The sequence below is a fragment of the Rhinopithecus roxellana genome, chromosome 10 (assembly GCF_007565055.1).
Source record: "Rhinopithecus roxellana isolate Shanxi Qingling chromosome 10, ASM756505v1, whole genome shotgun sequence".
Lineage (NCBI taxonomy): Eukaryota > Metazoa > Chordata > Mammalia > Primates > Cercopithecidae > Rhinopithecus > Rhinopithecus roxellana.
In genome coordinates, this window is record NC_044558.1 from 126,069,708 (window position 1) to 126,095,025 (window position 25,318).

The following is a 25,318-nucleotide window of genomic DNA, read 5'->3' on the forward strand; positions in this document are numbered from 1 at the left end:
GAAGTGAAGGGAGAAATATTCAATGAAATAGATAGCATAAATAAAACATAATCAAAACTTCAGTAAACAATAAACACATTTGTAGAAATGCAAAATGCTCTGGAAAGTCTCAGCAATAGAATTGAACAAGTAAAAGAAAGAAATTCAGAGCTTGAAAACAAGGTCTTTTAATTTTAAACCAGTCCAACAAAGATAAAGAAAAAAGAATATGAAAATATGAACAAAGCCTCCAAGAAGTCTGGTGTTCCATTAAATGACCAAACCTAAGAATAATTGGTGTTCCCAAGGAAGAAGATAAATCTAAAAGTTTGGAAAACATATTTGGAGGAATAATCGAGGAAAATTTCCCTGGCCTTGCTAGAGACCTAGACATCCAAATACAAGAAACACAAAGAACACCTGGGAAATTCATCGCAAAAAGATCATTGCCTACGCACATTGTCATCAGGTTATCTAAAGTTAAGACAAAGAAAAGAATCTTAAGAGCTATGAGACAAAAGCACCAGGCAACCCATAAAGGAAAACCTATCAGACTAACAGCAGATTTCCCAGCAGAAACCCTACAAACTAGAAAGGACTGGGGCCCTATCCTCAGCCCCCTCAAACAAAACAATTATCAACCAAGAATTTTGTATCCAGTGGAACTAAGCTTCATATATGAAGGAAAGATACCAACAAACAAATGCTGAGAGAATCAAGCCACCACTACAAGAACTGCTAAAAGGAGCTCTAAATCATGAAACAAATCCTGCAAACACATCAAAACAGAACCTCTTGAAAGCATAAATCTCACTGGACCTATAAAACAAAAATGCAGTTTAATAAACAAAGCCAAAAACAAAAAACCAAGGTATACAGGCAACTAATAGCACAATGAATAGAGTGGTACCTCATCTCTCAATACTAACATTGAATGTAAACAGCCTAAATGCTCCACTTAAAAGATACAGAATTGCAGAATGAGTAAGAATTCACCAACTAACTATCTGTTGCCTTCAAGAGACTCACTTAACACATAAAGACTCACATAAACTTAAGGTAAAGGTGTGGGAAAGGACATTTCATGCAAATGGACACCAAAAGTGAGCAGGGTGAGCTATTCTTATATCAGACAAAGCAAACTTTAAAGCAACAGCAGTTAAAGGAGACAAAGAGGGAGATCTATAATGATAAAAGTCCTTGTCCAACAGGAAACTCTCACAACCCTGAACGTACATACACCTAACACTGGAGTTCCCAAAGTTATAAAACAATTACTGATAGACCTAAGAAATGAGGTCTAGACAGCAACACAATAATAGTGGGGGACTTCAATACTCTACTGACACCACTAGACAGGTCATCAAGACAGAAATTCAACAGAGGAACAATGGATTTAAAGTATACTCTGGAATAAACAGACTTAGCATAATATACACAGAACATTCCATCCAACAACCATAGAATATACATTCTATTCAACAGCACATGAAACTTTCTCCAAGGTAGACCATATGACAGGCCATAAAATGAGCCTCAATAAATTTAAGAAAATTGAAATTATATCAAGCACTCTCTCAAACCACAGTGGAATAAAACTGGAAATCAACTCCAAAAGGAAACTTCAAAACCAAGCAAATATGTGGAAATTAAATAACCTACTCCTGAATGATCATAGAGGCAAAAAGGAAATCAAGATGAAAATGTAAAAATTCTTTGAACTAAACAACAATTGTGGGACAACTTATCAAAAACCTCTGGGATACAGTAAAGGCAGTGCTAAGAGGAAAGTTCATAGCCCTAAACATCTACATCAAAAAGTCTGAAACAGACAGTCTAAGATCACACCTCAAAGAACTAGAGAAACAAGAACAAACCAAACCCAAACCCACCAGAAAAAAAGAAATAACTAAGATCAGAGCAGAACTAAATGAAATCGAAACCAACAAAAAATACAAAAGATAAATGAAACAAAAAGCTAGTTCTTTGAAAATATAAATAAAATTGATAGGCCATTAGCAAGATTAGCCAAGAAAAGAAGAGAGAACATCCAAATGAGCTCAATAAGAAACAAAACGGGAGATATTACAACTGACACTACAGAAATACAAAAGATCATTCAAGGCTACTATGAGCATCTTTATACACATAAACTAGAAAACCTGGAAGAGATGAATAAATTCTTGGGAACATACAACCCTCCTAGCCTAAATCAGGAAGATTTATAATCCCTGAACAGACCAATTACAAGCAACAAGCTTGAAATAGTAATTTTAAAATTACCAACATAAAAAAAAAACCCAGGATCAGATGGATTCACAGCAGAATTCTACCAGACATTCAAAGAAGAATAGGTACCAATCCTACTGACATTATTCCACAAGATAGCAAAAGAGGGAACCCTCCCTAAATCATTCTATGAAGCCAGTTTCATCCTAAAACCAAAACCAGGAAAAGACACAACCAAAAAAGAAAACTACAGACCAATATTTCCGATGAACATACATGCTAAAGTTATTAACAAAATACTAGCTAACTGCATCCAACAACATATCAAAAAGATAATCCACCATTATCAAGTGGGTTTCATACTCTTAAAATGACCCCCCTAGGTCTCTGGTTCTGCCAGGGTTTTAAAATCCTACCTGAATCCTAAGGCTCACACAAAGAGACTTTTGCCTGTGGATGGGTGCAGAATTCTTGTTGTAAGGACATATAAGTGGCTGACCTCCTATTCTGCCGCATCTTGCTGACATCACCCCTCAGCCATTATTCATTCTACCATTTAACTGAGGCACACAACAGAGCATATCACAAGTGCTTTTATTATACACTATTGTTTTATAAACAGACCCTTTTCATGATAGCTAGCCAGAATGTAAAAATGGCAATGTGACAGGCACATAGATGAGAAAATGCTTTTATATTATGTTGTTTTGTTTCTGGTATAGACCTCAGGTTTTGATAGTTCTATCATATTTTAATCATCATCAGTTGATTTCCACTAAAGCTTATATTATCCTATGATTGGAAACATTTAAGCTAAAGAAAAGATGAAAAATTCTCATAAATTATTCATTGAAAAGATAATAACCTATTAAATACAATTAAGCCTTAGATTAATCTACAGAAGTTTCCAATGTGTCTGATATTTTTAAACCACATCTGTATCTTCATCACATTCCTGGTAAAACTTGATCTAGAAGTGCTCTTTCTTTCTTTGTCTTTCTTTGTAGTGAATCAATATAGGATAGTGGTTAGGAACATAGATTTTTATGGAAAAACCTCCTCAATAAACTGAGGCCAATAATCCTGGCCTCAGGGTTATTTTAATAGAGTTCTTTAAATATAGTAAATAGTCATTATGTGATAGCTATTATTATTGTTGTTATTATTACAATGAACGCAAAATAAATATTTTCCTCATATACACATATGAAAATACTGAAGAGTTGCCATCATGCCCCGTAATGTTAGATGCTTCCACTTACTTTATAAACAGTTTAAAATGTGCTTTGTTTTTGTACTAACGTGCTACTGCTTTTTTTTTCTGTTTTGATATGTTAACCACATTTTAAAAATACTTTTAATTTGTTGGTGATAAGAACAGTAGTAGCATTGAAAGCCATTTGAAATGCTATATGCAATCTAGGACAAGAAATAAAGGCAGAAGATTGGCATATTTAATTATTCATATACTTAAAACAATACCATTTAGAGGTCAACATTGTGAACAAATAATTACTAATATGCATCATACATTTTAAGTTTTGGAACCTGAAATAATAACTAAGCTAAGAATCCCCTGTATTCCTCTCCTCAGTTGAGAAAGAAGTATCCTCACTAGTGAATTCTAAGAAGATCCTAAGGTCTTCATTTCCAATCTTTCCAAGTAGTGGGGCACCTTTTTAAACTCGGAGAAAGAAAATTACCTATCAAGTGTCACTGAAATCTTTTTAATATCTTATAATTTATCTGGGCACAGTTGCATGGTAGTTCCAGCTACTTGGGAGGCTGAGGCAGGAGGATTTTTTGAGCCAGAGAGCTGGAAGCCAGTTGAGGCTTGTAGTGAGACCCTGTCTCTGAAAAAAAAAAAAAAATCTGATAATTTAAGAAATATAAAATAATTTTTAAAACCACTATAAATGTAGCAGTGCTTTTAAAATATTAAAATTGTGGTAACAACAGCATCTACATATATTTAACAAAATAATAGCACACGTGAATGAAACATACTAATTCCCTCTGTGGAGAATGTTTGGTGTTAATATGGATCCAGCCCCCGGCCCTAACCATGGGTCACCATATGATACCTCTCCAATAAATTTTGAATAACTTACTCAATATCACCAGAGCAAAGGAAGGTGCTGATTTCCTTTTGTTTCTTCCTTGTACTCCACAACAGAGAGGCAAGGGGGGGAGAACTTGCACATATACGAGAGAGGGCACAGGAATACAGCACAAAAAACGTAACTTTAGCTCACAGTCTCTGTCTATAAGGTCCCTAAGAAATGGTGAAGTCATCATCAGCTCCTGGGAGATTTTAAGAACTTCTTGTGCTCACTGCCTAGATTTTCAAGGAGTTAAGGTGGAGAAACCTAGAGAGGTGATGAGGAATATCACAGAGGAGTAAACAAGGCTCCAAGGAAGGAATACAATTAGAGATGAAGTCTCTAAGAGAAAGTGAGGAGGGTGGTGACTAAAGATTCATTCTTAGACTAAGTTTGAATAATGATGTTACAAATAAAGTCTGCAGGGGATAAAGAAGGGTAGTTGGTATGTAATTGCCTAATGTTGTCTCAGAGATAGGATAAGGCCAAAAGTTTAGAAGTGGAGCATTGAGACAAGCAGACTTTGACACGATTACTCCTGATTAGCCACAAAATCCAAATGATGTGCAGGAGAAAGTCACTTCTATCAGAGACATGCCTTCAGATGGCTAGCTGTTCAGGGTAAACACCTAGGATAAACCCAAGATATTTTCACTTTACCCTATGATACACATTTTATTCCTTGGTATTACAATAAGAAATGTTGCAGTAAATAAGATAAACTACTTCAGTGAAATATTTGTTTTTATATTGCATTACAAATGATGATTCAACAAATAACTCTGAAGTACTTTGAAAGAGCTAAATAGTATTAATACATCTCTCATTCACTCAGTCATTTAATAACATTTCGTATCCACCCTCTACCAAGCACTGTGTTAAGGAGAGGATTTGCTATAAAAGAAAGGAACATTATGAGGGAAGGCATGACTATGAAAGTAAAGAATAAGATGAAGGGGGCCAGGTGCAGTGGCTCATGCCTGTAATCCCAGCACTTTGGGAGGCTGAGGCCTGCGGATCACTTGAGGTCAGGAATTTGACACCAACCTGGCCAACATGGTGAAACCCTGTCTCCACTAAAAATACAATAAATTAGCCAGGCATAGTGACTCATGCCTGTAGTTTCAGCTACTCAGGAGGCTGAGGCAGGAGAATCATTCAAACCTGGGAGATGGAGGTTGCAGTCCAAGACTGTGCCACGGCACTCCAGCCTGGGTAACACAGCGAGACTTTGTCTCAAAAACAAAATAAGCAAAAACAAAGAAGTAAAATGAAAGGAAGCCTGGTTTCAAGCAAAAATTTTTAAATCTTAATTGAAGATTCAGAAATATATTGACAGCTTAGAAAGAAGGATCTAGGATGGGGTTAGGGTAGTAGGGTAGTGAATAACCAATGGAGCAAAGCCCCAAGGGAATGTGGAGTCAAGGAATAAGTGGAACAAAACATAGACCTTCCCTTTAAATAATTTTATATCTCGTAAGGAAGATGACATACATATAAAACTATTTTTAAAACATTGAGAAATTATATTTTAACAGCAAATCTAGAATATATAAAATTCACAGTTGGTATGAGCAAAAAGAATTAAAGTTAGATGACTTCATATTACCTTCTGAGCACAGTAATATTATTAGCTGGAACTCTAAAAGAAAAGAGGACTGCTACTTTATTTCAATCTACCGTGAGTAAGGGAGTCCTCTAGATGACATAAGGAAACTTCTCATTGTTTAGATTGAGGGTCAGACTGAGAATTCTGTATCTCTAACCCTAATCATTCTTCAGGGGAGTGTTAAGTCTTTGTGAAGGTCTAAAATGCAGCCACAGTTTAAAAAAAAAATTGCAGGGTAAGACATTTAGACAAGTAGGGGTTATTTAATCATTTTAAAGTAAAATTTAATTTGCATAATCATAAGGGCAAAGGATGAAATGAGAAGTATTGATGAGGAGACAGCTAGTGATTTCTTTGATAAATTATTTGAGACCTTTAAGGAAGAGGATATGATGCTAGTAAGAAGAAAAACAAATTAGTGTTGATAAGACAGCAACATTGGGGGGAAGAGAAGTTTCTCTTAAAGATTGGAAAAATCAATGTCTGTGTTTAAAGCTTTTAAAGGACAAACTAAGCCTACTGCTTACATCTAATGCACCCCCAACTTCAACTAAAACCTGTGCTGTTCTGTCATTCTAAAAACTTCGCAATATTCACGGACCTCGTCAGACACTAATAACTTGGAAATAGAAGCCCCAACCTTGAGTGTTACTTAATGCTGGGGAAAGGCTCTATACAAATGGATTTTCTTCTTCTGTAATGTGGAGTTTATTCTTCATACAGTGGGGAATCTTTGAATGTTTAGAGAAGGAAAGGGACATGATCAAAACAATCTTATGGGAAGAGTCAATACACCAGTGGTATACAGAATGAAGGAAGGAAAAGGGTGGGAAATTAGAAAATTAAAAAGTATTAAAATCCAGTTATAATAAGTCAGGGAATAAAGATACGCGGTGGCAGATGAACCAAAGCAAAAAAGAAGTGTTCGATCTTGGTACATAGTGAATTTGAAAATCAAGGATGAGGGGGGCACCAGGAAAACTGAGTAGCAGTACTAACAAAGTCTAATTTGTTGGGAAAATCTGTTTTGGAACAGTGAGGAGGAATAGAATATAGATTCAGGTTAAAGTTTATTGAGTGTAAGAATGCTAAGAAGACATCCAGATGGAAATATTCACAGATCTCTAGGTTGGGATCCTAGGGATCAACTAGAGATTCTTATTTGGGAGTCATCTACATCAGTGTTCCCCATTGGGGTCAGTTTTGTATCCTGGGTGACATTTAACGATGTTTGAGTACATTTTCAGTTGTCACGACTGGGAGGATGATGGTACTGGCGTCTAGTAGATAGAGGCCAGAGATACTGTGAAAACATCCTACAATGCACAGAATAGCCCCCTGCAACAAAGAATTAAAAGAATTATCTGTCCCAAAGGGTCAGTAGTGCCAAGATTGAAAAACCCTGCTCTACACAAATGTCATAATACATTGGAGATACCTTATCCAATCAGTGCCTACAGTATATTCGTGTTTAATTCCTAGGAAATAAAAATAATATCAATGTTTATTCAGTCTTATGCTTAAGCATTGTTCTCACATTACATGGTATATTATTTAATCTTTAAAATCCTATGAGATAGGCATTATTTTTATCCTCATTTAGCAGATGAGGAAACATCCACTGAAAAGTTAAGATACCTGCTGTATTAGGGTTCACCAGAAAAACAGAACCAATGATAAGTATAGATATGGATACAGATAGAGATATAGAAAACAGATATGGATACAGACATAGTCATAAGCATCAATATAGACATAAAGAGATTGATCATGAAGAATTGGCTTATGGACATATGGAGATGGAACAGTCTCACTATCAGCTGTCCACAAACTGAAGATCCACGAAAAGTGGTGGTGTAGATCCAGTCAAAATCTGAAGGACTAAGAACCAGGAGTACAAATGGTGTAAGTCCCAGAGGACAGAAGAGACTGATGTCCCAGCTGAAACAGGAAGAAAGAACAAATTATCTTTTTCTCACTTTTTTATTCTATTCAGGCTTTGATGCATTAGATAATGCCCACTTCCCCTGGGGAATGGCAATCTACTTTACTGAGTCTCCGGATTCAAATGCTGATCTCTTTTGGAAACCTCCTCACAGACAAACCCTGTGTTTAACCTTACATCTGAAATAATATTTAACCTGATATCTGGGCATCCTGTGAACAAGTCGAGTTGACACATTAACTATCACAAGTTCACTCCTTGTCAACTTGCCACTCATATATATCTCCTTAACAGTACTTACTCTCCAAATAAAGACAATGATGTCATAATTCTGCCAAACACGATACAGCTCTGCTCCATACAACCAAAAACATGCTAATGCCATCCTCAGAAAAAGAGGTAAAGTCCTTGAGTGAAGTTTACTCTTCTCCTTGATACTCCATAGTTTATATACTATGATGTAAAATTAATAATGCTTAAATATTATGATACTAATATAAAGTATGATGTAATAACATAAAAATACATAAACCCATGTTACATGATAAGAGAATAAAAGAGGAAAGAAAGCAAAGATACTTGCTATACATACATACTAAGTGTTCATTACAAAATAAGGAGTAAATACTCATGATACCTAAAATATTCATTTCTATAACTGGTCACATTTTCGTAGTTGGTATTTATAACTACCTACTTCCATCCTTTATTCTATTTGCCTTCAACATATACCTCTGCTGGTCATGTTTCTTTATCTGGTGGGGTAACCCAAACCTTCATGATGGGTCTGGGCCATTAGTGATCCTGCCCGGAGTGGGTCATTGTAGTATTCTGTTGACCGTAATTGCAGGGCATGGTAATACTAAGAGTTGCCCTAAGTGATTGCCTGTACTCCAGAAGTACTCTTCCTTAATTACATTGTGGAGTAGTAGTCCAATTTGCCCTTGTTAGTCAGGATCAATCACTCTAGCCAGACTGTAACTCCCTTTTTGCCTGGTGGTTCAGAGGCATGCAGAGCTCAGAGTGGCTGAATAGAAGTCTTAACATTCAATTCAATGCAATCGTTGTTGTGCCTCCCAGTGGAAACGTTCCTCTCCGTTTTTATGATTTGGTTTAGAGGAACTAAGATCTCTAGGCTGGTAGAGTATAAGGGTGTAGGAACAGGAAACAAAAATTTTCTTGTTATTCACTGGGCATAATAGTGTGTGGTGCCATTCCCATTTCCACCCCTTTATTCCTGTATCTGTGAATCTTGGCTATCAGAGAAATAGCACCATATATTGGATGCTGGTTCAGAGCATACACAGCCTTTTGGAGAATCTTGCTGCAGCCTGGCAAGGTATCGCCACCTAGCTTGAACTGTAACTGAGTCTTCAAAGGCCATTTCATCATTCTGTAGAGGGCAGATACTTCAGGAGGGAGGGGGAACATAGTGAGACCGGTGAAGTCCATGAACATGGGCCCATTGCCATGCTCTTTTTGCTGTGATGTGAGTCCCATAATCATAAACAATGAGGTCCAGTGGTGGGGATCATGTTGATAATATCCCTTCTAAGATAAAGGATAAGTTGTTGCAGCTGGCTTCTCCTACAGCCAAGAAAGAGGCACAATGCCTAGTGGGCCTATGGGATTTTGGAGGCAACATACTCCTCATGTGAAATACTGTGATGGATAAGGCATTCTACAAGTCCATGTACAGTAGTTCTGACAGAAACTGCACAAGGAAGGCAAATCTGTATTCACAGTATTTATTCCAGTAAGAAGAAACACCACTTTTTCATGATGGAAGCAGTCCAATGTAATCAACCTGCCATCAGATAGCTTACCGGCATGGGGAATGATGCCATCTCAAGAAATGAGTGTCAATCTCTGCTGTTGACATTTTGGGCACTCAGCAGTGGCTGTAGCTGGGTCAGCCTTGATGAATAAAAGTCCCTGTTGCTGAGCTCAGACAAAACCTCCACCCCTACCACCACAACCACTTTATTCATGAACCCACTGGGCAACGACTGGGGTGACAGGGGAAAGAGGCTAATGAGTATCCACAGAATGACTCATCTTATCCACTTGATTATTAGAATTCTCTGATGAGGTCACCCTTCAGAGAGCATTCACATGGGACATGAATATCTTAACATTTTCGCCCATTTAGAGAGACCTATCCACATGCTTCCACCCCAATCTTCTTGTCACCAATTTTCCAATCACATTCTTTCTAAGCCCCTGATCACCCAGCCAAACCACTGGCTGTAATCCATGGATCACTACATAATTACATAACTGGCCATTTCTCCTTCCAAGCAAAGTGAACAAGCAGGTGCACTGCTTGAAATTCTGCCCACTGGGAGGATTTTCCTTCACCACTGTCCTTTAGGGACGTCCTAGAAAGGAGCTGTAGTGTTAAAGCTGTCCACTTTCAGAAGGTGCCTGTATATCATGCAGAACTATCTGTAAACCAGGCCTCATCTTTCTTTCTCTTCCTGTCAACTAACCACAGGGAACTCTTCATGAGGCCATGGGTGCAGGTTGGAAGAAAGAGGTCAGTGCAGCAGCAATGGAAACCATGGGCACTTAGGCAACTTTCATGTAACTTATTGTGCCACGCCATCAAGGCCAGTTCAGGCTTGATTATGCGTATACCAATTTCATTTGATGATAGAGTATTGTGATGCACACCCAGCTTTATGGCTTCATGAGTGAGATGACATCCAATTTGTGATGGGCAACTCAGGGCACATGGTGACATGGTGGCCCACGGTTGAGCATTCAGTCACCACTAAGGCCTAGTAGCAGGTCAAGAGCTATTACTTAAAAGGAGACAGGTTATCTGCATAAGATGGCAGGTCTTTGCTCCAAAATCTTAAGGGCCTGTGGTGTAATTCACCATAAGGACTTGCGAAAGGCTTCAAACATCATCTTTTCTGCCACTGACACTTTAAGCAGCATTAGATCTACTGGATCATGTAACCCATGTGGCAAAGCAGCTTGCACAGCAGCTTGGACCTGTTGCAGAACCTTCTCTTCTTCTGAGTCCCACTCAAAACAAGCAGCCTTTCCAGTCACTCAGCAAACGGACCAAGCTAACACACCCAAATGAGGAGTATGTTGTCTCCAAAATCCCATAGGCCCACTAGGCATTGTGCCTCTTTCTTGGTTGTAGGAGAAGCCAGCTGCAACAACTTATCCTTTATCTTAAAAGGGATATGTCAACATGCTCCACACCACTGGACCTCTAAAAATTTCACTGAGATAGAAGTCCTCTGAAGTTTAGTCAGCTTTACTTTCCACCCTCTGACATGCAAAAGTCTTACAAATAAGTCTGTAGTTAGCATAATGTCATCAATGTAATGGACCAGTGTGTTATCATGTGGACTAAATTATGACATAGAGCTGGAGAGTTGATGTACCTCTGATGTAGGACAGTGAAGGTGACTTACTGGTCTTATCAGCTGAAAGCAAACTGCTTCTGGTGGTCTTTGCTTTTGTTTGTTTTGTTTTGTTTTGGAGACGGAATTTCGCTCTTGTTGCCCAGGCTGGAGTGCAATGGCATATCTCGGCTCACCGCAACCTCCGCCTCCTGGGTTCAAGTGATTCTCCTGTCTCAGCCCCCAAGCAGCTGGGATTACAGGCATGTGCCACCACATCCAGCTAATTTTTTATTTTTGGTAGAGATGGGGTTTCTCCATGTTGGTCAGGCTGGTCTCGAACTCCCGACCTCAGGTGATCCCCCCCCCACCTCGGCCTCCCAAAGTGCTGGGATTACAAGCGTGAGTCACTGCACCCCTGGTCGTCTTTGTTAACAGGTATTGATACAAATAGCATTTGCCAGGTCAATAGCTGCATACCAGATATCAGGAGATGTGTTAATTTGTGTAAGCAGTGAAACCACATCTAGTATAGCAGTTGCAATTGGAGTTATCACTTGATTAAGCTGATGATAATCCACTCTCATTCTCCAAGATTCATCCGTATAGCCAAATAGGCAAATTGAGTGGGGATGTGGTGGGATTGACCCCCAACCCCTGTGTCTTTCAAGTCCTTGATAGTTGTACTAATCTCTGAAATCCCCCCAGTGACATGGCTTTGGTTTATTATTTTCCTACATAGAGGCAACACTAGTGACTCCCACTTCACCTTTTTCACCATAATAGCCCTCACGTCACAGGTCAGGAAACCAATGTGAGGACTCTGCTAGCTGCTATGTCTATTCCAATTATGCCTTTCAGAGTTGAAGGAGTAACCATAGGATGGGTTTGAGAACCCACAGGGCCCACTGTGAGACAGACATGAGCTAAAATTCTATTGATCACCTGACCTCTATAAGCCCCCTACTCTGACTGGTGGTCCACAGTGACATTTTGAGTCTCTTGAATTCAGTGTCAGTTCAGAGCCAGTGTCCAGTAGTTCCCAAAAGATCTGATTATATCTTTTCCCCTAGTGCACAGTCACCCTGGTAAAAACCCATAGGTCCCTTTGGATAAAGACTAACAGTATAAATTTTGGATAGTATTCAAGAGTCCTTCCTCAAGGGGACCCAGTGTGTCCTTCATTCAAGGGTTTCTGGATCTGTAAGCTGACTCAAGTCTAGGAATTAATTGAGAGGCTGCGACTCTCTGTTTTTATGATTCAGATAAGATTTTATTCACTTGACCTAGATTTTTTTTTTCTTCCAAAAAATCAAATAAGAATTTGTAGTCTTCCTATTGATTTCACTTCAAGGAACATATAAAAGCTAGCCTATGTCATGGGTCTGCAGGAATCAGACTGTGCTGATAGCTGCTTTGACCCTGAGGTCCGCTATGGTAACGACACTCACCCTGACCTTGGTAGTTTAGCAAGGCAGCTTGGCCCCTGCCACACTGGGGTTTAATTACCCCCTTTGCATTTAGGTTTCCCAATTTAATGACTGCAGTTCCTACTGTGAGGCTTGGCCTACAGAGAAGAGTGATCACAGAGCTTTTCAAGGATGCTGGGCCTCTCCTCACAAATTTATTTCTCACAGTGTTGTTGAAAATTGTGTCTTCTAATTACTGTCAGTGTGGGTGAGTAGTTATTATATGACGGATCCACTCTCCCTATGCTTTTAATCCTTTCCACTACATTAAATCAAGGCAAGTCCAGCCTGTCCACCTTTTGGTCTGTGTGTCAGCCAACCCAACACACTGTTAGAACCCTTTCTGATTCCCCAAGCTTCAACATTAAATGAAGAATCTCTGCTTAGTGAGCCCAGAACAACAAAAAAATTTAACTTAATACAACTTTATGTTCTTTTTACCATTGTTTCACACCCTTAGTATCCATTCCTACACCTGTTACCCAGATTTCTGTCTGTATGAATTAAAAAACTCAAGTAATTCTTTTGGAGTGTAGCACACATCTTCCTGGGTCATACTTTGAACCTCAACTTTAGGGGCCAGCTGGGATTTGAGTTTGGTTATAGGGCTAGAAGTAGAGAGAGATGAGAGATGGGGTAGAGGTAAAGGGGTTCTCAGGAGAATTAAAATTGTCTTGCATAGCCTCAGAGGAGGCTATCTCTATTTGTTCAGACAGTGCAGAACTGATCCTCCCAGAGGGTGGAGATGAAGTAGAGAAGGAGATACCACTGGGGACAAGGAGGCCACTTCCACTAGAAAAGAAGACTCATCAGAATTTAGGAGCTCCATGTCCCAAACTTGATCAGCGACTTTCTACACAACCCCCATCCCAACTTACAGGATCTCATCAATGCTTCACTTTAACAGTAGACACTTTGTGAAGCTTGGAGTTCAACTTGCATTGTAATTAAACCAGTGTCAAGCTGAGATTCTGCATTCGATGTTAAGCAATCTCAGCCCTACAGTACAGGAGATAAGGGTCTCCTTCAGGGCACACATAGAAGTTTTAGGTCATTTATGTAGTACTTGAGCCACATAACACCCTTACAGACAAACCTAGAAATAATGTTTAACCAGCTCTCTGGGCATCCCATAACCCAGCCATATTGACACACAAAATTAACGATCACACCTGCCTAAAGCCACATAGCTGGCAAATTTGGGGGCCCAGATTTGTAATCAGAAAATCCATTTCCAGAAACACGTTTTACCCACTAAGTTGCAATACCTAGGGATTATAGGCAGGATATCCTCAAGTTCCAAGACAGATAAGACAGAGAGTTAAACAGAGCAGAAACACTTTTACCACTTCATCCTTCTCACCAAAAAAAAATCTACTCCCAAATATTAATAGCAACTTCTTTCTGTGTCACTGAAGATTTCATTATACCATTGATAGATTTCAGTGCTTCCCCTCCTGGGGGGGAATATCAAATGGCAGAGGTATACCTTGAGCTCCACTAAAGTACCAGTCCTCATTCTTAACATTGACAGATGAGTGTGTCCAGATATATTTTATCTTATTTGTTAATAACTATAATAAAAACCCAAACTCCCAATGATATAATTTTTAATATGTCATTTAGAACTGAATAAAATTTAGTCCTGTAATAATATATATCATATTTTCTTGCTTTACTATATGCTTTTTTGAGTTCTGAAGAAAGATGTGAAATTAAAGCTAATGGAGCTGGTTGTGGGGGTGCACTGGCTTTTTACATGTGAACATCTCTGTATTTCAGAGCATTAAAATATATTTCTTTAAAATTAGATTTAATAGAATTAGTAAACAAACCAAGCACTTAATTCCTCAAGTTTTATTTTTAAATCATCTACTTTAAATATAAATTATACAAATATTTCTTATTTTATAAAACTAGACATTCAGAGTTTTAGTACCATTTACAGTTGGTCAAGATCACAAAGGTAAAATCCATTTTTTTCAAGTATGATGGTTTCCAGATTTTTGAAACAGGGGAGTCATTCTTCAAATGATCTATTTAGAAATTAACATATCCATAACAGATTTGAAGGCAAGATGGAAAAGGTGGAAACAAGTTCTGAAGCCAGAATGGGGAGCTGAGGAGGAGAAAGTTTAAGGAAGAACTGGGGAGTGGAGGTCCGGAGATCCACCCATTTAGCCATGCTATTCAGACAACTTCTTAGGCAACTTTTGGAGCACCATAGACCACAATTTAAAATGGATTATCCAACATAGTCTAGTGTAATTTAGATCATAAAATTATTACCATTTTTAAATCTTGTAAGTATATTAAAGTTATAGCTCTAATTAATATTTTAATTATATTTTATTTTAAAATGTGATGTTATATAATATACATATACATATTATTAAATGTTACATCTCATTTTATATATTGAATTTGAATTTTTTAATTTTCAAAAGTGGTGTACAGCATCCTGAGGCACTTACATTTTTGTCTCTGCTTGTGGCTAATATTTATCTCTTGACCATATCTGTCAAAATGAAAATTTAGATTTTACAGCAAAAAATTAAAGTAAATTATATGTACTGGACTTTAAATACAGTTCTCTGACACAACACTTAAGATGGCCAGCTTTACTCTTTTAAACTGTAGTTTGGAATTATCTTTGAGCATTGATGAATTTCTTTTGATTTTCTCTTATTTTCAGATCAACAAAGTGACTGTAATAAATCCTGATCCTGCCTTTGGTCTGGATATTTAGTAGCTCTGTATTTGTTTTCTTTGATAGCAACATGCATTAATATTTATAACCATTTTCCTTTGCAGCATCTCCCAGATGGCTCTGCGCCCAGTGCACATGTTGAATTTTATCTTTTACCATATCCCAGTGAAGTTCGTAGGAGGAAAACAAAATCTGTTCCAAAATGTACAGACCCCACTTACAATGAAATTGTAAGTATGAGTCATCTTTCGTCCAGTCATTTTGTATTTTTCTTACCATTTTTCAGCTTAACAACCAAATATGGAAAATTTGCAGTAATTGGCAGCATTATTTCATGAAGGAAAGATATTTTCCGAAATAGTAGCAGTATGCTTATCACTCTTCTAGATGCTATGGGCACTGGAAAATACAGATTCTGCTTTCAAAGCTCTTATAAACCAATTTGCAAGTTGTGGCTAACCTCCAGCAAGAGCCAAGACTTGTTTTGCATATTAACGTTATTCCTGACTTCATCTTATTTTCTCTAACCTTATTCTCCTTTACCTGATTTTCCTTACCTAATAATTTCATCATATATTACCTTGGGTATAACAGTAAATCTCATAAAATCCCTTTTGAAAAAGTAAAAAATAAATACAAAATACAAATGGAAGTTAATGTATATTATAAATAGCTCTCTAATTTATTTGTAATGTGCAATTTGAACATTTAATTCTCTAACTTCTTTCTAAGGCAAGCTCCTACGTTTATTCTCTTGATTCCATCCTTTCCCATCTCCTCTGCACCTTGCTCAGCTCCTTATTTGTGTTCCTTTTCTTATGGCTTTCTCATCCACAGGATCCTCCACTCGGAAATATTAAAAAACAAAAACAGAAAACTCCCCAACTCAGGCTTGCTAAGCAAATTTTCTTTCCCTCCCTATCACCTCCAAACTTTTCCAGAATTAACCCACATGACCTGCTTTCCTTTCATCTCTCCCTTTCACCCTTCAATGCTTTGCAATGTGGATTCTGACCTTTATTGATAGGAGTCTATTGATGCCCCTTGAATAAAGTACTAACTGCCAAATCCAAAGAGCCCTCAGGTTCTCGTGCCTGGATCAGTTATACAGCAGCACTACTGTCCACACCCCCATTCCTGAAATCTCCCTTTCACTTTTTGATTTGTACCTTTTCTTAATTCTCTTCTGTTTTTGCTACCTACTTTCTCATTTTCGTTCATTGTTATTCTTTCTCTTAAAATATTATTGCTTGCTAAGTTACATGATCCACCTTCATCTCCTCTTCCTGTATATACTCCCACAATTATCTTGAGGATCCACAAAGTTTTATCTATCACCTATAGGTAAGTTGCATCTGAATTGACTCCTAAAACCCTGGTTTCTGTCTCAAGCATTTTTGTTTTTTTTGAGATGGAGCGCCTCACTCTGTGTCAAGCAGGCTGGAGTGTAGTGGCACAATCTCAGCTCACCACAACCTCCACCTCCCAGGTTCAAGCAATTCTCCTGTTTCAGCCACCCAAGTAGCTGGGATTACAAGCTCCCACCACCACATCCGGCTAATTTTTGTATTTTTAGCAGAGACGAGGTTTGCCATGTTGGTCAGGCTGGTCTCAAACTCCTGACCTCAGGTGATCCGCCCGCCTCAGCCTCCCAAAATGCTGGGATTACAGGCGTGAGCCACCATGCCCAGCCTCTCTCACACTTCTACCTGATTACTGGAGAGCTCCATCTGAATGTCTCATAGGCACTTTTAGATCAGGTTTTCCTGCATTCATTCTTTCTTTTATAGATGGTACCTTTGCTGTCAAAACTAAGAAACTCTTTGCCTAGCACTGAGTCTCAAAGATTTTCTCTTACATTTTTTTCTAAAAGTTGTACAGTTTTACATTTTACATTTAAGTACATTATCCATTTTGAGTTAAATTTTTAATAGAATGTGATGTTTAAGTCAAGGCTCTTTATTTCCCCACTGTGGATACCAATTATTCCAGCACTATTTGTTGAAAAGGCAATTTTTCCTCCACTGAATTTCTTTTGTACCTTTGTCAAAAATTAGTGGGGAATATTTGTGTTCTTATACTCTTTTTGTTGCCCCATACTTAGCCATATTTTCAGATCACACCCGACAGCTTGTCATTCCCTGAATGGACTTTAGGATTTTGTGATAAAACTCTTGCCACCATTCACCTCTCTCTGCTCTTCTCTGCCTGCTTTGAGACTGATCTCAGATGTGAACTCTGTGAACACTGTCACCTCGTGGACTCACACCACATTTATAATCCTTTCTTCAGTCCTACACAGTTTTTCCTCTAGTATATCATAAACTTCTCCAGGGCGGGATAAATGTCTTATCCTGTTTAATATTTTTAACACTTATTTACCTCTAAAAAGATGTGTAATAAATATTCGGGGCAGTTTTATATGTGACACCGTGTGTGTGTGTGTGTGTGTGTGTGTGTGTGTGTGTGTGTGTGTGTAAAATGCAAATACATGTATATACTGCATATAGAGAGAGAAAGAGATTCTCTAAACTAGTAAGGAAAATTATTTTGACACTATCATTTGTCATGATGTCAACAGTGAGAAGTGTACACCTCCCAACAATGTATCACTGTTTCTTTTCACACTTTTTGAGTACAAGTCTTCATGCCTCACTATCGAGAAACTTCTCAGACCCTGTGCGAGGCGTGAGCATTTTCAGTATAAGAAAACATGTAATAACAAGAAACCACTAACAATTCAGAATAATTTAAATAAACTTGTGTTTTATTTCAAGCTTTAGGTATTATAAGAAAACAGCAGTAAATATATATTCGTGGAAGATTATTTTATAATTCTTGGTGTGCACATAACTTTTCTGAGGGCTTGCAATAATCTAGGTCCTCACACATCCATACTCCACTGATTAAAAATCACTACAAATCTTTCTCAATTGATCTATACTTGTCGCATGAATAGACACTTTATATTTTGGACACATTTTAAATTGCTTCAAAAACCATTGCCCATGCATAGCCAATGCCGATCAGAACATAATCCAATCAAGCAGAAATTTGAAGTAGTGTATGCATAAGTGACAATTTTAGTAGTGTAGGCAATAGGACAGTAAGAGGTTTCTACATCATATAAACAATTCTAGCAACGAAGCTGGTTGAATTCTAAGAGCCAAAAGGAAAAAAAGGCCACAATAGCTAATTTAATTTTTTTCACTCTGTGTCTGTATCAACACAACAAGAATATTTATAAGAAATGCAAAGAAGCACACTAGATTTTAACTCTGATTTTACTTTCTCTTGCTCTCAGTAGTGATGTAGGACCCCATCTTTGTGTCAAACTCCTCAGTCTCTTGTGTGCAACCTCAAGAACACCTTACTAGATGTCTTTCCCAATAAACCCAGTGCTTATTAGAGAGCCCAGTGAGTTATCACAGGGCATCTACCTTGTTTTAAACTTTTCCTCCGCTTCCGCCACCTCGCCGAGTACTGCTGCATCAACCACTCACCACAGCTGGGATTTCTCAACTGTAAAAGCCGTGTGCTGTTCTGTGAAGTGGGAGAGGATGACCTCACTCTCCTCTTTATATAAATCTCTTAGAGGAGTACAAAGAAGATATTACATTGCATACCAATGTCTTACAAAGCCTTTTGTGAAAATAGTGAAAATAGTTCTTTTTATTTTTATTCCTATCCTCCTTTCTCTTTAATATCCAGAGATGAGAAAGGCTGGGTCGGGGACACAGACAAGTGACAGAGTCTCCACCCTTCACATACTGAGGCTTTGATGTAGGGCCAAGCTTGTCTATTTGACCCTTTGCAGAGTGAGCCCCATTAGGCTTCATCAGCAGTCTCCCTGAAAACCCCTGTCATTTACAAATCCCAGTGATAGGCACGGCTGGTCTCAAGATGGGGCTGGGGCTGGGGGTGTGAGTGCTCAGGGAACTGCCATACAGCTTGAAGAAGCAGAGCTGAGATTCCGGGCTCCAAAGCCTCTTTCCACGCCATTACTTTTGCCATCTTGTTAAAAACCATCATTTTTCTCACAATTCATTAGAAATACAGAATTTCTACCCTATGACAAAATTACATGCTTATAATCAATATATTTTGTATATTGTAATCTTTTCTTATATATTATTCTGTTGTAAGGTATAAAGGGAAAATTAGAAAGAACAGAACAGGAATGTTCTATGCATTTTACATGCCTTAAAATATCCTGCAGAATATACAGTGATTACTTAGCACAATGCCAAGTATATGGCACACTCAGTAAGCTATAGTTATTGTTATCTGTGTTATAATCTTATTGTTACTTCAACGTGATGAAAATTGTATTTGTAAGTGAAGACAACGTGACCCAGAAGTCACACAACTATATATCAAGCCCAGAACTGCCTGATTCCAAAGCTCATGGTTACCGCACTACACTATGCTGTGTTATTCCTACCTGTCTCCACCCACAGAGTACTCCTGTTCTCACTTTTGAACTCTTTCTTTCATTATCCTGCCTCCTCTACTACTTCCCACAAGCACTAGCGACACTTCAGTTCCTATCTTGTTCTCATTTCAATCATGAAAATACACGTTAGAATTATTTACTAGACCCTTGTGTCAACTAATGTTCAGTACATTCTTGGAATGTTCCGTATATGTTAATGGATATGAATTACCTTAAGTGTTTTCTATTAGACATAATAATTCCAAACCCACACATTTAGTTATTTGTCAGCAGGTAGTAAAGACTTAGCTCATGCCTACAGGTAAAAATTATTAGAAAGAGAAATTAAAAGAGCTATTTATTTTTGGTTCTGAGTATGTACCAGAACCATTTTTTTTTTTTTTTTGGTTCTGAATATGCAGAATATATATTAAATCCTTTGACGAAAGCTCTCAAAGAATATAATCGTCTCTGTACTTCGCTAACATTAGCCACTAATTATTCTTTGCTCAGTTAAAAAGAGTACTTACTATTTAACAACATTATGAATGAGCCAAAGCAATTAGAATAAATATTTATCATCTATAATGTGCAATGATTGCATGTTTATAAAACTTCAGTCACTTTTAAGAAAGTAACATTTCTTAATAAAACCGAGGGAAAAAAATAATAAAAAACTTTGGAATTTAAAATAAATAAAGTAATAAAAAACTTTGGAATTTAAAATAAATAAAGTAATAAAAAAAACTTTGGAATTTATAATAAATAAAGTAATAAAAAACTTTGGAAGTTCAAATGTTTGTATTTTAACCAGGAAAGCAATTAATTCCTAAAGTCACTTCTTGAAGCTTTTAGCTTGCTAAATACCTGGGAGACTCAATTCTGTCTGGAAGGGTTTTCTCCAGTCAATTGATGCAAAATATTAAGAAACAACTGTTCCTTTTTGTGTATTTGATGGATCTTTTTCAGCTATAATTTATTGATGTCTAATATGTTCCAGGCTTTGTAGCAAGCCTTATATTCATTATCTCATTTCTTCCTCCCTATAATGCTAAAAGGTAAGGATTATCATCGTTATGCAAATGAGAAAACACACAGTTGACAACAGGTTCATGAAAATATAAATTATTGATATGTTTTTTAAAAACTTACAATTTATGACTTATTCATACAATTCACAGAGTCCTTAGCCAGATTTCCCCATTTTTCTGCATCATGTACAGTCACACTCTGAGGGTTCCTTTCTCTGTCTTCTCTGTAAAATAAGAGAGGAGTTCATCAGCTGAACATGATGCAGGAAGAAAAATGGAGAATAGTTCAGACAGTTCAAAATAGCCACTTAGAGAAAAGGAAAAGGAGTTTACTCTGAAGTCCTGGAAAGATTTCCAGGCAGCATTGGGTGTCCAGTTGTTAAAAAACATGAATTACAGTGGTAGGATTCTGAGATTTTTTTAAGGCAACTCTTTTTTTTTTTTTTTTTTTTTTTTATTTATTTATTTATTTTATTTATTTTTTTTTTTGAGACGGAGTCTCGCTCTGTCGCCCAGGCTGGAGTGCAGTGGCAGGATCTGAGCTTACTGCAAGCTCCGCCTCCCGGGTTCACGCCATTCTCCTGCCTCAGCCTCCTGAGTAACTGGGACTACAGGCGCCCGCCACATCGCCCGGCTAGTTTTTTTGTATTTTTTTAGTAGGGACGGGGTTTCACCGTGTTAGCCAGGATGGTCTCGATCTCCTGACCTCGTGATCCACCCATCTCGGCCTCCCAAAGTGCTGGGATTACAGGCTTGAGCCACCGCGCCCAGCCAAGGCAACTCTTAAAATCCTTTATTATCCCAGGAAAACTCAATAGGTGAAATGGAATAATGTGAATGAGCAACACTAGAAAACTAAACCATAATCTCCTGTATGGAATGAAAGTAGAGGTAGCCAAGAACACACACATGGATCAGGGTAGACGGTATTCGCATATCAGATTGTATCTCATGTCCTTTGATTGAACTTATTTACTTGTTAAGTGAATCATTATTCAGAGCCACTAGCAGATTGATCTGGAACTGAATTTCACTGATAATGTAATGAAAGGTAGGCCTATGCTGTGCAAAGTACTGGAAACTGAATCTATGCCCACAGGGGAGGCCGCCCAGTGAACTCAGAGGGCTGCCCTCTGAAGTCGTCTCCTCTGCTTCTTTTTGGCATATATTGAGAAAGTTTCTATCTTGTGTCTTGCCTGTAAAAAGCAAGCGAATTTGTAGCAGTATATGAAATTCCTTTTCTAAATGTGTTCTAAGACATTTCCCTGGTAACCATGCCAGCTTTCCACTCAGTTCTCTCCTCCTTTCATGATAAATAACTAATTTCTTTGCAGTAATATACCTTTACGTTGCTTTACCACTGCAAGTTGCCAATGGACCTGTAACTTACTTCCTGGACGTTATGAAAGGACAGCTGAACAGATCCCTTTTGAAAAAAAAAAAAAGTCACAAAAAAAAAACAAGACTTGAAACTGTATATAAAGCATAATTACAAGTCAGATTCTGAATCAGTGATTATATATAGAAAACAAAAAGAACATCAAAATGTTAACTGTAATTATCTCCCAATGGTGAAAATTCCAATTATTTTCTTCCTTTTTGGTATTTTTTGTTTGTTGGTTTCATACAGATTTTATTTAATGAACGTGTATTCTCATAATTTAAAAATTAGCAATTTTGAATAAATAAAAGTAACCATAGTATTACTTCTGCACATGTACAAGAAAATATCATTGTGCCGCATTTAAGTAGCAAAGGGAAATCATAGAAATTGGTCTGTTTTATGGTCACAAAGATGGGAAGCATAAAGACCGGGGATTCCAAAAGAGGGAAGAAGGAAGAAGGAGAACAACAGTGGAAAAACTACCTGTTGGGGGCTATGTTCACTACTTGGGTAACATGATCATTAGAAGCCCAAACCACAGCATCACGCAATATACCCCTGGTACAAACCTGCATGTCTATTCCCCTAAATCTAAAATTGAAAACAAAAATTGGTCTGTTTTTCCTTAGTAACCTTCAACACAGAAGAATGATGTTCTTTTTTTATTTTTATGAATGCATAATAGCTGTACATATTTACGGGATATAAAAGGTGAATAATATTTAAATTTATTCCTAGAGAGTAATTTACCATCTTTCTAAATATAGAGTGGGCAATTCTTAGTAGAATCAGTAAATTCTAAGATTCTTACAAAAATAGCCTGTCATTAAACTCTGTTATGTTAGCAGAACCTTTAGCTTTTCAGAATAAAAGTTAGAAATAAAAGAGTCTGACATTAACCTATCTATGCCAGGGTACAAGATATTAGCAGCTAATTTTTTTTTTATTAAAAGCAATACTCAAAAAAGAGATGTATTTAAGCATTTCTGAATTATATTTTCATTATTTTCTCCCTTTTTAGGTAGTATATGATGAAGTCACAGAGCTCCAAGGACATGTCTTAATGCTTATTGTGAAGAGTAAAACTGTATTTGTGGGAGCAATTAACATCCGACTCTGTAGTGTCCCACTCAATGAAGAAAAATGGTACCCATTAGGAAACAGTATAATTTGACCATTGCTATGAACATATGCATTATTCATTAACTACTGGCATTTTTTTTCACTTCTGGGCCTCTGAATCTCATAAGTAAGGCATCTTTGTTGTCAAAGATAGCACAGGGTATTAAGGACACCAAAAACATCAGAATTAGTCTTTTGTGTTGTTTATTTTCTACCTGTGCTTTCACTGTTTTTTTCATAATCTTTTCTCCTTCAGTGGAGTACTGATTGCATGAAATTTGATGTGTAAAATAATAAAAGACCTTCATTAAATGATTTTAATATATTTTCAATTAAACATAGTTTTACATTTGTTTTAATTGTGTGCCTACAGTTAAAAGCAGTATTTCTAATGTATTTTATAAGAAATACAATCATATAAATAAACCTCATCAATTAATTCAAGATCTAGGTATACCTGTAATCAATTTTTAAAATTTAAATTATATATACCTATATACCTACTCATAATCTTATTTATTGAGGGAATTGGTATATTTCAGCAGAATGCTGTATTATTTTCTATCAGAAAACCAAAACATAAATCCTGAAATCCTTAAATTCAATTGTTGGCAAAAACTTCTTTGTAGTTTTTCACCCTCTTCACCACCAATCAATTCATTGTCACTGGATTTCTCCCACCCAGAGGCATGATTTAAACTTGGTTATGCCTGGACTCCAAGATCTGAAACTCTGAAACTCTCCCTTCTGATCAAATTTCTTATCTATGCACATTATTTTCCTTACTTCTCAACCTACTTTCATAGTCACCATTACCATGGCAAACTGTCCCACAGATTTCGACCTGCACAGTGGGCAAAATTTAATGCACTATGCCACATTCTTTAAAACAATCAAAAAAAGTTTTTAATCTTGCTATTCAAATTACCGAAAAAATTTAAATCCCTGCTTATTCAATGTTTTCCTGTGTATGAGTGAAATAAAAAACTAAGCTTTTTCCCATCACCTCCTATATATCATATGAGCATGTAAATGTATTCATTGAAAATTATTTGAGTGTGTGATATGAACTAATATGGGCTCATTTGAAATGCATGATCACGCAAGTCAAGTGAGCCCTTAATTCTGTATGTTCTTAGTCCATTACTCTCCCTTTCTGCTGGACGATTATACACCCTTCTCTCTGCTGAAACCTCAGCATCTCCTCCCTTAATCCTCACTCTCAGCTGATGGCATTGTTTCCTACATCACTTAAAAATTAGAATCAGTCAAAAGAAACTGTCACAGACTTTCACGACTGCATCTACCCAGGTAAGCAAATTCCATGTTCCGCCTTTATGCTTATCATCAGAGAAGAGCTACCCATGCTCCTATCCCAAACCAGTCTCCCAACTTGTACATTTGACCCCATCTCCTCTGACCTACTCCAAAACATTGCTACTGAAATCCTCTTCTACTCAAAGCATCATTTCTGTACTGTCTACTGGGTAATTCTGGACAGCATGCAACCATGATGTTATGTCTTCCATCATAAAATTAAAACTTTCTCGTTACCCTGCTTCCCTGCCAAATGCTGACCCATTGCCCTGCTCCTCTTTGCAGCAAAACTCTTCAAAATGGTTGTCTTTACTGCCTCTGGTTTCTTGCCTCCAATTTTCTCTTAGAGCCATTATAAGCAGGTATTTGCTCCCACCATGTCAATGAAACTACTTTAGTCAAGATCACTACTGACCTCCAGTTAGCTAAATCCAAAGGTTATTTTTCAGAACAATTCTAATTTACTTGTCAACAGTATTGGATACAATGAGTAAGTCTATCTTCCTGGATATATTTTCTTCATTTGACTTCCAATACCCTACATCCTCTTGTGCTTCCTTTTAGTTATAGTTTAGTTTAGCTTCGTTTCCTTTTTGTCTCTCCTTCTTAGTCTTCTGTGTG

At 37.3% G+C, this 25,318-nt stretch overlaps 1 protein-coding gene across 3 annotated transcripts in view; it reads left to right on the top strand.

Moving 5' to 3' along the window:
- PIK3C2G (phosphatidylinositol-4-phosphate 3-kinase catalytic subunit type 2 gamma) overlaps window positions 1-23,826 on the top strand; it is a 403,430-nt gene extending 379,604 nt beyond the window's left edge. For 2 of the 3 annotated variants that reach the window (XM_030939124.1, XM_030939125.1), the window contains 2 exons: window positions 15,513-15,638; window positions 23,280-23,826. In XM_030939124.1, the coding sequence (XP_030794984.1) occupies window positions 15,513-15,638; window positions 23,280-23,432 (279 nt within the window). In that variant the 3' untranslated portion in view covers window positions 23,433-23,826. The remainder of the gene's footprint in view (window positions 1-15,512; window positions 15,639-23,279) is intronic. The other variant, XM_030939123.1, reaches the window with a different exon arrangement.
- Window positions 23,827-25,318: the final 1,492 nt, after the last annotated feature.